The 13947-nt window shown below is 43.7% G+C and overlaps 1 protein-coding gene across 1 annotated transcript in view; it reads left to right on the top strand.

Annotated features, from left to right (window-relative positions):
* The window catches only part of LOC139929594 (alpha-1,6-mannosylglycoprotein 6-beta-N-acetylglucosaminyltransferase B-like), a 113645-nt gene that overhangs the window by 36208 nt on the left and 63490 nt on the right, over window positions 1-13947 (top strand). Inside the window, exons 4-6 of the mRNA XM_078290728.1 lie at window positions 5831-5940; window positions 9632-9699; window positions 9809-9988. Of these exons, the coding sequence (XP_078146854.1) occupies window positions 5831-5940; window positions 9632-9699; window positions 9809-9988 (358 nt within the window). The remainder of the gene's footprint in view (window positions 1-5830; window positions 5941-9631; window positions 9700-9808; window positions 9989-13947) is intronic.

Genomic DNA, 13947 nt, shown 5'->3' on the forward strand with positions numbered 1-13947 from the left:
TGTCATAAGGAGCATATTTTTAACTGCACTCTTAACTTACATAATTAGTCAATATTATTACATCATCAGCTATGTTTCACCACAGAAATAGAATGGAATGTAATTTCTGTGTGTTTCACCTACAATGAAGTAATAATTGCTGGTTAATGTAATAATGTGATGTTAGAGGGACATTTTATTACATTTCATAAAAGTTATTACATTATCTGGCTGTTATTATTTCTTGGGAAATAATACTCTTTCTTGGGAAACTCCAAAAATGAGCAAATGAAACAACTCTTTATATCACAGCAGCATGTTAATCAGAAATTCCTACATGTAGCCTCTTTAAAACTCCAATCTATGACTGCAGTATGCCACCCGTTGAAACACTGTTGCCCCACTAGCCTACTGGTTGTTGTGTTTACATTCTGATTCATTGGACTGAAGTCATTTTCCCTGTCAGACTGTTCGACTGAGCTTTGATACAAGGAATCATCAATTTGTAACAAGTAGAGAGTTGTATTTTAAGGCCGTAAAAGGTTTGTCTGCATTAACAATGTTTGTACAGATTGAGGCAAACCAGATGTTTGTCTTTAGAGGGGTTATGAACATTGAAAAATATATATTTTCCATGTACAAGTCAAACTCCCCGCACAGGAGGCCGAACATCAGTCACCGTGAGCCAAAGGAAAGTCCCTCCAGGCTCAGAGAGATTTGCACGTACAACTTCTGCTACATGCGGTTCAGCTCTTCATGTTGTCTGGGGATTTATTTTTATCTTTATTTCATCTCATTTTGCTTTACTTCTCATATGAGATCTTCTCGAGGAGTAGTTCTCTTTTACAAGCTGTGAACAATGTGAAATGAAAATCAAAGCAAACTGCAAAAAACAAAATCCATTTTGTTTTGTTCTGAGTACGCCGTTGTTTGGTTTAGACTGAATGGATCCTTGGAGCGAAGCAGCCATAAGGGCCGGAGTGAAAGTTTGGACTCGGGAAGGGAATGAAAAGCATATTGACTAAGGAGATAGGGGTGTGTGGTGCATGCACAAACACACACACACACACACACACACACACACACATATACACATACCTGTCCTCCCTTGGTGTTGTTGCTTGGATGACTCCCACTTGAAGAAGAGAATGTTTGTCTTTGAGAGTAGTTTAGTATGTATGTGTGTGTGTGTGTGTGTGTGTGTGTCATGCATGTGTGTCTGTGTGTTAGTTCACTTGAGGTGACTCTTGTTAAAGCTAGTCTGGGCGTGAGACCAGGGCACAGACCCCTGACTGAGCACATAGCCTGCAGGATTAATGGCCGCACACACACACACACACACACACACACACACATGCATGCGCGCTCTGTGACCGTCACAGCAGGGATAGGCCACATCTCTTTTCAGTCCAGTGATTTTCATTCCATCACTCATTTTCCCCCCTCTCTCTCTCTCCTTATCTTTGTGTCTCTTGCTCCCTCCCTCTGTCACTCTTTCTCTATACCTCTTCTCTTTTACACACACACACACACACACACACACACACACACACACACACACACTAGCATGGCAGTTAGTTATGAGTGACGTGGCGAAGTGTGATTTTTGCCAGCGGAGAAGGAGCAAATGGGAGGAGAGGGCTTTCTAAAAACATATCCTGAATCCAGGCCACTCTGGCACACACACTCACACACACACACTCACACACACACACACACACACGCACACACACACACACACACTCTGGGCGGGAGGCTCATCTCTGCATGAGCTTCATTGGTGCTGACACACTCCCGTGTAGCGGCGAATGGGACTTGATGTCTGAGGCCCCGGCCTGCGATTCGCCCACAGGGCAGCCACTCGTTAGAGCAGAAAACGGGGAGAAAATAACGAGAGAGAGAGAGAGAGAGAGAGAGAGAGAGAGGAGGAGTGTGAGAGAGAGAGAGAGAGAGAGAGAGAGACGAAAGAGGAGAAAAGGATGCGGAGTTGATTCACTCCGTTTTAGCGTGCAGTGGATGAGGAGGGAGATTGGTAAGCCTCCCCTCGGGCGTACTCTCTGCCAAGATCACTGCTCCGGCTCGGCGTCACCCATTTCTCTCCTCTCCCCTTAAGCACCCATCTAAACTCACTCAGTAACAACTTTTATCCCAGGAGGACGCTTTTTCCCCCACAGCACCCATAAAATCAACGGCTTTACTGGAAATATTTCAGCAACGTGAGGGGAACAATTAATTCAAAAGGAAACACTTTCAGTCTAATGAGTGTAATAACCTGTGACAGTAATATAAACAACTGGGGCACATGATGTTTCAATATCGTTTTCTATGTCACTGTATATGAGAAAATGGTGTGTGTGTGTGTGCATGTGATGTGTGTATGTATGATGATAACAGCCTGGAAGTGACAGTTTTAACACCCCACTGCTGTGCCATCTATCTCTCTCTCTCTCTCTCTCTCTCTCTCTCTCTCTCTCTCTCTCTCTCTCTCTCTCTCCCTCTTTGTCTCTCTGTCTCTGTTTCTCTCTCTCTCTCTCTCTCTCGCTCTCTGTCTCCCTCTCTGCCTGTCTGTCTCTCTCTCTCTCTCTGTCTCTCTCTCTCTCTCTCCCTCTCTGTCTCCCTCTCTGTCTGTCTCTCTCTCTCTCTCCCTTTCTCTCTCTCACTCTCACAGACACACACACACACACACACACACACTCACATCTCTGACCTGGTCCTGACAGCTTTGGCTGATGGGGGGGGTGCGGCCATAACTGTCCTCTTCCCTTAAGAAGATGAGCTCATTAGAAAGCGAGAGAGAGAAAGAGAGGGTGATGGAAACCGAGAAAGAGTAAACACATTTCTGTTTGTCTCCGTAGCAACTCTCCCTCTAGCTGCCATTGATTTTCTATCACCCCCTTCTCTATTAGCGTCCTCTTTTCTTCTTACGGACCGCTCTCGTTGCCGCTCGGCACCCACCGGCGCGTTTTCCTCTCTTTCGCTTCTTCTCCCCCTCCCCATCCTCTCCTCCCCGTTTTGTGTTTTCTCTTTGCTGCTTCTGGTTTGTGTTTTGTTTCCTTCATTTGTAAAGGAGCCAACTGTCTCCGTTCATCAAAAAGGGGGGGGGGGGGGGAGCTTCATGGCGGGGAGCGTGCAACAGTGGGCCATCAAATATGTATATCCTTGTATCCTTTGATCATAATCATCGTTTAATGTTTCCATCGAGCTGTTTTGTCGGCTTCCTCGCGAAGGCGCCGAGGACCTCTTCATTTTTATCCTTTCTCTCTTTTAACAGAAAGGTCCCCCTGGTGCTCTCTCTCTCTCTCTCTCTCTGTCTGTCTGTCTGTCTGTCTGGTGCGGGTGGTTGATCTCCCTCCCTTTATTTCCTGCCTGCTTTCATTCCCTTATATTTCCTCAACTCAAATCTCTCTCTCCTCTCTCTGGATCTCATTGTTCAATCCTCCCTCCCCTCCTTCCATTTCTCTGCCCTAGCCTCTCTCTCTCTCTCTCTCTCTCCATCTCCCGGGACGAGTACTCATTGTGACAGACATTAGAGGTGAGATTAGAAGGTCGCGTCTCGTGGAGGCCGACTTGTACAGTCACCTCCCCTCCCCTAAAGAGAGCTTTACAGTAGCAGGGGTTACCCAGCGCACCGCCCAGAGGTTCTGTCCCGAGGGCCGAATTGAGCCCAGCTTATATAGGACGGGTGCCACGGCGGCTGCGACACAGCTGACAACCTGTGCGAACAGCTCAATGTAATAATATTAATGTTTTAATATTATTTTATTGCCTTCTATAATGCTGAATCTCATTATAAGACGGTATAAAGTAATAACTTTCGCTTACCTGCGCGCCGTACTGCACAGAATAGGGGAGTAAAATTCTAATTACTTCTGTCGTATCCTTTTATTAAGATAACTTTGTTTAAGGGCGCGTTCGCACAAAGCACGTTTTGGAGAGGTTTATTTAAACTCCTTAGCGTTTACTTCTTTAGTTTGTTTTGTCTGGGCAGGTGCGAACAATGTCTTTGGAACTCAGGTAGCAGAACGTAATTCAAACCAACTACAAATCAACCCCAAAACGCAAGGGTTTATGTGATGTTGGCGTCTGATGAGCAGCAGTTCCAAGCATGACGAAATGAAGTGAGGGCAGTACTGAACTGCAGTCTGGACTGATGCTCATATTCAGCTATTTCTCCATGTGTTCTTAACTGTTATGAACACCAGAGAAGGTCAGTGGCCAGGACTGCGGACAAGTCCATCATGCTTAGCTAAAGTTACAGGAACTGGAATCTGATTTGTTTTGATCCCACCACTCCACACACACACACACACACACACACACTCACTCTGCCGAAGTCTCTAACCTGGCCGGATGAAGTAAACTTTGCTGCTATGGTTCAAAGAAAACAAACTGTAGGTGTGATCTCACTCGAACTTGACTATAACTAACTTACTTACTTACTCAGTGCAGAAAAACCCGAAGAGCAGACTAAAAGCTTTTCATACACAACAAAAGGCAAATACATGACTGCATATTGTCACATTTCCACATATTTCTAAAACATTTTGGAGATAACTGCCGTCCCTGTAGATATGAGTGTTTGTAAATTACTATAATCTGTGTATTAAATCTTCATCGTTCGTGAAAGTCAAAGGTACCAGAGAAAATGGCATTTTTGTTGTAGTGAACACATTAAAGAGCACACAAACAGATTTAGAGATGTTTAAGGATGACACTTACAAAGCTGTTAATGGAGCAGTGAGCAGCTTTGATGGCTGTCTCCATTTTCTGTTTACATTTTATAAAGTGACAAATGCGCTTTCCTTGCATATTCCCCCTCTCTCTCTCTTTTACATTTAGTTAGTTAAGCAGCCTCGCATTCCATCCTCACACACACACACACACACACACACACACAATCAATCAATCAATTGTTTTGAATCTTGGACGATGTGTTACCATGCTGCAATAAAGCCCCCTGGTTTTAATGAGGGTTAATGCCGTCTGCTGATTAGACAATACGGAGAGGCAGGGAGACACACACACACACACACACACACACACACACACACACACACACACACACACACGGGCATGGCAGTGTGAGCATATTTGCATACACAAGCTTGCAGTTAGATGCCTTGAAAATGGTATACACAACTACAGTGACCACACAAACAAGGATAGGCAGAATTCAAACTCCACCATATACAGTACACACACACACATATGCAGCACACACACACACACACACACACACACACATTCCCCAATCTTATTATGTGAACAGGAAGTCTCTTACTCCACAGTGGAAGTAGTATTAACAGTGCAGGCCGTTTTCTATTTCACGCTCCAACCAAGTGTCTACCAATTTGCATCTCCCACTAACACTTTTACATCTGTTGAGATGTAAAAAGGGAAGGAGGGGAGGCATAAAAAGAGAGGCGGGGGGGGGGAGAAAACAGTGGGAAACGGGAAAAAAAGAGAGATTAGAGGCAGAAAAGGAAACACAATTAGAAAAGGGGAATAATTGAAGAGGAGAGAGAGAGAGAGAGACTAATCGGCGAATGAGGAGAGGGTGGAAGAATTTGAAGCAGGCGAGGGACTGAAGGAGAAGAAAGAATCCCTCCCCCCCCCCCCCCCCTTTTCTAAGGAGTTTTGGGAGCCGCGAGTGTGACGAGGGGAAGAGGCTGGAGAGGATGTCTGGGGCGGTGCCGAGGTTTAGGCTTTTTTTTGTCCTTGGCGCTTTCTTTTCATGTCAAGTTTACATTCTGGGATCAAAGAGCAGCGTGAAGTCGTGTCTCACTGTCACATGCCTCTCTCTCACTCTGTGTGTGTGTGTGTGTGTGTGTGTGTGTGTGTGTGTGTGCAGGTTTCAGCCGGCTGGCCTGGTGGAGAGGATCCAGGCCATAGCCCAGAATGTCTCCAACATGGCCATCAGGGTGGAGCAGATACTGCAGAACAGCATGGTGCAAGGACGAGGTACAGTACTTACCATCATCTCAAGTTCTCAAGTTCCGCTTTATTGTCACCCCAGCTGCATAAATCTACATATATACCTCCAAATATACACAGACTGTACACAGTGACACAAAATATAGTTTCTCCAGGCTCGAGGTGCAACAGAGATGTAGTGAAAAATGACAAGACAAGTTAATAATAAAGCAGTAGTGCCCAGACGATGATAAAGACAGACTTCGATAAATTAACACATCTATCTAAAAACTATTAATCATCATCGTGACACTGTCATCATCATCATCATCATCATGTAATGCCTTTACCTTCTCATTTTACTGTCCTTCTGTTTTTGCACTGTGTTTAAATGAGTTATTGGCATATATGATGACCAAAGAGGTGACAAATAGCATCATGATTGTTCAGGGTATCTGTGGACCCTCGAGAAGTCTGAAAAAGTCTTAAAATATAGTATTAAAATGTCTTAAATCTGTCTTAAATGCAGTTACTAGAGGTCTTGTTTTTTTTTACCATGCAATAGCAACACAGATGTCCCTTAAGAATTAATTTCCCGGTGTCCTTTTTCTCATTCTGCCCATTAATAGTTTCACAGCTTTCATGAAGTGTGAACTGTGAAAATGTTCTTTATTTTGCTATTTAAACTGGTTTTAAATTCAAGTCCAGGTAGCATTAAAAAGTCTCAAATTTGGCTTTGTGAAACCAGCAGATACCCTGTTGTTTGTCTCTTGATCAATTATACAGCATTGCTCAATTTGGACTGTAGTGTAGTACATAATGCATGGGTGTGGATGATAAGATTTACTTGCTATTCTATTATTTCTATTAGTTATGGGAGACGAGAGGAACTGACTTGCAGTAAGGTGGTACCATGTCTCATCCACAGATGATCTTCCCAAAAACACAAATACTGATCATATTAATACTTAACTGATTAATACATGATGTCTCTTTTTTATATATCCGTGTAAGAATATTTCTTAAGGCCCATTGTAAGCACTCAGGCAATGTAGCGGCTCAGTAATGGCCACAGTGTCCTTACTGTGTACTGTAATAAGCTCAACACAACTCTCAAGGGTACGATTTCAACTCAATTTGTGTTAGTGCTAAACTCACTACTCACTACACCAATGCATTTGTGACACTACACCATAGGATTTGAAGGAGTTTCCAAAGCCTCAGTGTTATGAGATGCACTTAGAACACAATGGACTGTTTCAGTTTAACGCCCCCGCCTCCAAAAAAAAACAAAAAAACAGAAAAACGGCCAAATTGGAGTAGCACATTTTCTATGCAGCAGTTACGTAAAATACACCAGTTCTCAGAAACATTAAGCTGAATATGAAAATCTGAAGAATTGGGAGTTGCGGAGCATGCGGTGTGCACTTCCCTGCAGTTTTCCCCGCTTTGATCGATGCCAACACCAGAGAGCATTTATTGCGAGATAATGAAGTGATGAAGAGTACTTTTTTTCGGAAAGTAAGTTAGTATGAGAGATTAATGTGAGACGGCCCAAAAGAAATCAAATCGACAGGAAAGTACTAGTGTGCCGGCGGAACGCTGTGGTCATTTTTTTTTCTACGTCTCATCTCTGTTTTATTACTTTCCTGCAACCCTGTTGACTTCTGGAATCTTGCACTTTTTAATCAAATCATAAATAATTCTGAGCTCGTGACACATCTCACTGCATGAGCTCCTTTGTAAGCAGGTAACAATGTACTCAAACACATGAATGCACACATACACATGAATTTCAACCCCAAAAACACACACACACACAGAGACAAAACCTAATCACCATTATGATCATCCTTCTTCCCCCCTCTCACTTATTCCCTCTCGGGGTAATTGCCCAACTCTTTACACGGGAATAAATGAGCATTACATCTCCTTTTGTTTTCCCCACTGCGTCGCCAGGGACGACAGCACGCGCCAAAATGAAAATACTGCTGCTTTCTCTAATCACAGATGAATTGAAACGCTGCCGGCAGACTTTATTATCATACGGCTCAGTGGCGGGTTATTTATCTCGTGGTCAGGCGTGCGCGAGGGGGAACAACAGGAGAGAGAAAAAGAGAGAGGGAGAAAGAGAGAGAGAGAGAGAGAGAGAAGGGGGACGTGATTAGAATTTCCTTCCCCTTCAGCTCCAATAAGGCTTTTATGTTCTGTCTTGCAGGGACAGGAGTCAAGTTTTTATCTAGTTAGTTGACCACAGTTTTAATTGTCACTACAGTGGTTTGCTATTGTAATCATATTTGTTGGCGGCGTAATCTTTCTGTGTTGAATGGATTGCCTGTGTGTGTGTGTGTGTGTGTGTGTGTGTGTGTGTGTGTGTGTGTGCTTTGAGTCGACAGAAGCCCCAGGGAAGACTTATGTGGAGAAATGTCTCTTTTTCATTAGGCAAATGGAAACAGACGGAATCTAGAGAGGGGGCAAATTTGTTGGTCTAGGGGGAGAGAGAGAGAGAGAGAGAGAGAGAGAGAGAGACCTGAGAGAGGGAATGAGATAAAGAGAAAGAGCAGAGAGGGGGATGAAGGAGTAGGGAACGGTGGAAAAAACGAAGCTGCATCAGCCCATAGTAACTTCCCCTCTCAGTCGATGTAACTCCAGTTCTCTATCTCTCTCTCCCTCCGTGTCTCTCTCTCCCTCATTTTCTCCGCCTCACATCAGCAGCAGAGAGGCAGTTAACTAAGTCAATGGAGCAATTAATGCAGTGAGTGCAGCCCGAGTGAGCAGATGTATTTGCTAGTGCGACCCGAGGATGGTTGGCAGCGGCGGGAGATGAGGCTGCGCCGCTTTCCGAGGCCCGGAGAATAAGCGTGAGCAGATACGGTGGGATGTTGCAAAAGGGGAACCTGGGGGATTTATGGGCACCGACAGCACATATGGTGCACAGCGGAAATGATGATGTTAAGGGAGAAAGAGTATCTTGCCATAAAATGTCCACAGGCTAGTGGGAGAAGCTGTAAATGTGAGTGATACTGTAACCCAGTGGTTCTGAAGGGCACTGGAATACACAATCCTAAGGGAGTCTGCGGGTCAAACAAGTTCAATTTAGTGGAAAAAAATAATAGATAAAAAGAAATAAAACCTGGATTAGAGGAGCTTCGACATGCACCATAGGTTGCTAAATGAGCTGATGGATAATATTACTCTGGGTGATTGCTGTTGGAATTAATTATCTTCACTGGAGAATAAATATTCACATTTTAAACCAGTCGACTTAACTGAGCTAGTAAGCCCACGGACTGTGATGGTTTTATCGGTTGGAATTTTTCTGTACACTTCCTGGTATATGATGACATCACCACTAAAGATTTTCTGTTTTCCAGGGGGTAAAAATAATAAGATTTTGATATAAGAATGCAAGAATTTTTTTTTGGCATAAACTGTCAAATCAGTGTATGGTATGATAGAATGAGCTAAAAAGTTGAAAAAGTAATTTTTAATTTCAGTGTGACTTCAACATGGTTGGGAACCTGATGCGTCACTTCATCAAACTATGACAGTACCACTGTGATATGTTTAATTAGTGTGGCTCCCCGGGCAAGACAATACATTTCTCCTTCTGGTCTCCGAGTGAAGAAGTTGAAGAAGCCCAAACTTCTCTCATAATCTCACCCGCCTCGTAAAATAATTTTTATGGTTTAATATTGAAGGTGTCGTTTCACTGACTGTGTCTCCTCAGCTGTGAGAGACGGGACGTCAGGCCAGTGTGAGGTACCCAGAGACCCCCGTTTCCCAGACTGCCCCGGGAAAGTAGATGTGAGTGTCAACCTACACATTTCCCCTCACAAGATATAGAATAGAGAATGTATTACAACCCATAATCCTCTCTGATGTCTGTGTGTGTGTGTGTGTATACACCCTCCAGTGGATGCGTGCCCGCTGGACGTCGGACCCTTGCTACGCCTTCTACGGCGTGGACGGCTCCGACTGCTCCTTCCTGATCTACCTGAGCGAGGTGGAGTGGTTCTGCCCCCCGCTGGCCTGGAGGAACCACAGCAGCCCCCCTACCCAGCATGCACAGCAGGGCAAGGCCGCCAAGAGACAGGTGAGGACAGTACAGTGAACACACACACACACACACACACACACACACACACACACACACCACTGTAAGGCTGCAGAGATACACAAACGACACAAAAGCATGTTATGCTTGTTATGCCCACTTACAATACAACAATGTGTAAGGTGTCCACCTACATATCCCTTATTTCACTCAAGGGTCAATAAACACATATTTAAATGATAGATGATTTAATTTGAAAAACGATGATCTAAACCCCATGTTTCTATCATGTATAGCTCAAAAGTTATGAATGATTAGATCTTAGCATATGCAAGTGAAATAATGGAATTAATTTCATTGTTGCCTATAATCAAAAAGTCATTTTCTTGCTGCAGTGTAATACCACAGATGCAGATACAGTGTGTAGGAGCATCTTTTATACTATTCACTACAAGTATACAAACCAATATGTAATTAGTTTCAGCTTTTCAACCTATTTTTCAGTAATACATGGACAAAAATAAAGTGAAACATCAGAGCTGATACAAGAAAATGTACCAATCAGGAAAGCATACCCTGTTTTAAATAAACACAAGACAAATGTCCCATAGCTGACATTAAGTTGGCATACAATTCTGTCGGCACTAAAAAAGATTGATTCACCACATCGTTGCCAATCACTAAAGTAACTTCACAGCTGCGGCAGTGATGTGAGGAAGGGCAGCCCGACAGAGAGGCAATTTTTGAAAGGAAATAATCCAGACCGGCCCGTTTAAACATTATGATTAACTTACATTAAAACCCGTTGCCAGGGAATTGTAACAGGGCAGCTGAGGACTTAGCTGTCTTAGCTGCCTAGCGCTCTATGAATAGAATCTCAGCCTCTCTCGTGGCCGCTCCTTTCACCGGCGCTGGCATCCAGTCTTTTTCTAGCTGATATCCGTGGCACACAAACCGGCGGCTGAACAGTACAATATGTGTTTATACAGCTAGATTTTCTTTTACAACATGACCTAGACGCGATCCCATTGCAGATCCTTGTTATTTGTCCTTGCTTATTCCCTGTTTGTGTGCTTGAAATTGCTACAGAAAAAAAAATACAAAACAGGTTATTAGCACAGCCAGGCATTTCAGACATGCTCAGTTCGACGAGGACATTTGAAAATGCTACAATTCAGGATCAGAAATTAACAGGCATGCAGGTCAAAGACGCTCTTGCAAATTCATAAACTGCCTGTGAAATTAAAAATTAGGGGGAAGAAATGGCCTGATAATTACAAGGTATATTTATAAGGTACACATGAGCATTTGTGATATGTCAAAAAACTGACAATATCCCACGTGTTTGGAGGGATTGACAGACTTCATCAGCCAATGACATTTGTACAGACTGCTTCAAAAGGTTTCGAGACCCGCCCACAACAATGCCAGCAAGGTGGTTTTGTCCGTGAATTGGTTAGATGCCAAATATCCCATGTGAACGCCGCCTATGTCTTTCCAGTGTGTTCTGGGTATAAAAAAAAAAAAAATGGAGCGGTTTCTAATCAGAAAACACCTGAGTATGCAGCCTGAGTCAGCAGAAAATGTCTGATTGTCACTCTGTTCATGTGATATTACCTTACGACTTAAAACAAATCTTAGTTGGTACAAGTTGAGTATTTAATTGCAGATATGCCATGCAAATGCCCCTAAACAACAGATCAAGGGGGCAAAAATGACCTCTGAAAGCAGTTTATTACCTTGCTACACCCTCTTAGCAACATCAGCACACGTAGACGCTTGTCCTTCTGGCAAGCATAAAAATCAATAGACATCCATATGTACTGTATGTTCTTTTGTGTTAAGCTTTCATGAGCTGTCAGCCTCCTAATTTCTTCTACAGTCAGTGACCAAACTCTTGAAATATTAATGCCTTGTTTCACTAAGAGTCACATAAGGGTCAGAGGGGATTAATGTTTTTGAAAAGAAAACATAAAACCGCCATAAAGCTTCAATCCTGTAATTGATAGAGAATGTTGGAGTAAGGAAAACAGATGTAAAGGCATTTTAGATTAGGCAATATCTCTTTCAGTTTGCTGTTGGAATTGACAAAATGGACACAATCCCTTTTGCATAAGTACTGGTTTGACCACCAATACAAAGTTGGAGACATAAAAAAAAAGACAGTGATTAATAATGGGCTCCATCCTGTCAGTCACCTGTCTACTGAGCCAATCAAAAGAGAGAGGGTAACCGTGTCTTCTCCTCAGTAGCTGCTGAGCTGCAGCAGAGCAGAGTGAGCTGTCTGCCCCCTTGACTACATGGTAGTTAACCTTCACCCGTCCCTGTTCACTCCCTACTAATTAACACCGGCCTGATCCCCCTCATTATTATCCGCTCTCCTCTATTCTCCTCGGCCCGGACACCGAGGTCACGGAGCGGGCTAAAACTCCTTACACTCACAACTAAATACGCAGTCGCACAGTGTGAGCGGGCTGCGGGGTCGCACACACACACACACACACACACACACACAAACGTACTTGTACATACGCCGCTAACAGGTACTGCAGTCGTATTACCGTTCTGTTATGCCTCTGTTAGCTTGATGTTAATGAGGAGTGGAGCTGAGCAGTGGCAAAGTGTACGATTAACGTCATTGTTCTTCACATTAATGGGTGGTCCTGTGTAGCTCAGTGGGTAGAGCATGGTGCTAATACAGCCAGGGTGAAGGGTGCAATTCCCTCTGGAGCCACATACTGTATGGGATAAACGTGTCCACCAAATGGCATCAAGGAAATTCTTAATTGCACACACACACACACACACACACACATACATACAACCTAATACACTTCGTGCTCTGCCATGCTGCAGCTCGCTCTACTTTTTCTAACACTCTCAGCAGCACATACATAGAAACTAGTTCACAGGATGAAGTCAGATTACATCACCAGCCTTTTTGTGTGTGTATGTGTGTGTGCGTTTCTGCGTGTGCCTTTTATGTATGTGTGCGTGTACATCTGTGAGTGAGAGAGTGTGTGTGTTTGTGTGTTGTGTGTGTGGCTGACTAGACTTCATCCTTGCTGTTGTTCCCAATTACAGCGGTGCCTCTGTGAGTGCAGCAGCCCAGGCTATTCCTCATGCACCGGCTTGGTCAGCCTTTTGCTGCGTTTGTGTGCGAACACAAAGCGGTCGCGGACGGTAAAAATAGCACTAAAAGCGATGCGTGTGCATTATGCATGTGTGTGTGTGTGTGTGCAGTCTGAGCGTGCCCTTTAGACTTTGCGGTGGCAGTAAGTCGGTGAGATTTTCAGAAGGTAGAGCAGAACGTCGGTGTAAATGAAGAACGATACACTCTCCTCCGTCTTCCCCTGTGACCCACATGTGGATTACATTCTGCCTGCGTCTTGCACCCAAACGGATAGAGCATAGATTCATTTTCTGTTCAACTTTCTTCTTCTCAGAGCGGCAAAGGCTACCTTGTTTGTCTGCTTTAGCATTAGTTGCAGAATGCACAAGATTCTGCTTTTTCCTTGAGAGGGAAAACTCTAAAACCACGACTGAAAGAATTCAAATAGATGTGCCTTTTTATTTATTAAACTCCAGGGTGACAGGATCTCCTAGGACACACTTTTTCTCGAAATAGTTCTCCAAACTGTTAGCGTCGGCGAGGCAAGCCTTGCGTCAGGTGACACAATATGCTTTTGTTCTTTTGAAAATCTACCTGCGAGTGTTTTCACAGGGGATACAGAATTACATCATCACATGCAAGAAAAGGAGCGATTCTCACATGGCACACACTTAGGCTTGAGCACATACGCCCATGAAGACATACATATGCAACAGTGTTGCAGTAATCATTATGTAATGCCTGCTTACATCAGTTTGTCTACTAAAATATGCGGTTGACATATTTTCCTCTTTCACATCTTTCCCACCTGCTCTCGGTTCCTTTCTGGCGCAATAGATCAGCATTCATATGTATGTTATAGTAATCAAAAATGAGTTTTACAATG

Source organism: Centroberyx gerrardi, chromosome 3, assembly GCF_048128805.1.
Source record: "Centroberyx gerrardi isolate f3 chromosome 3, fCenGer3.hap1.cur.20231027, whole genome shotgun sequence".
In the NCBI taxonomy this organism is placed as follows: Eukaryota; Metazoa; Chordata; class Actinopteri; order Beryciformes; family Berycidae; genus Centroberyx; species Centroberyx gerrardi.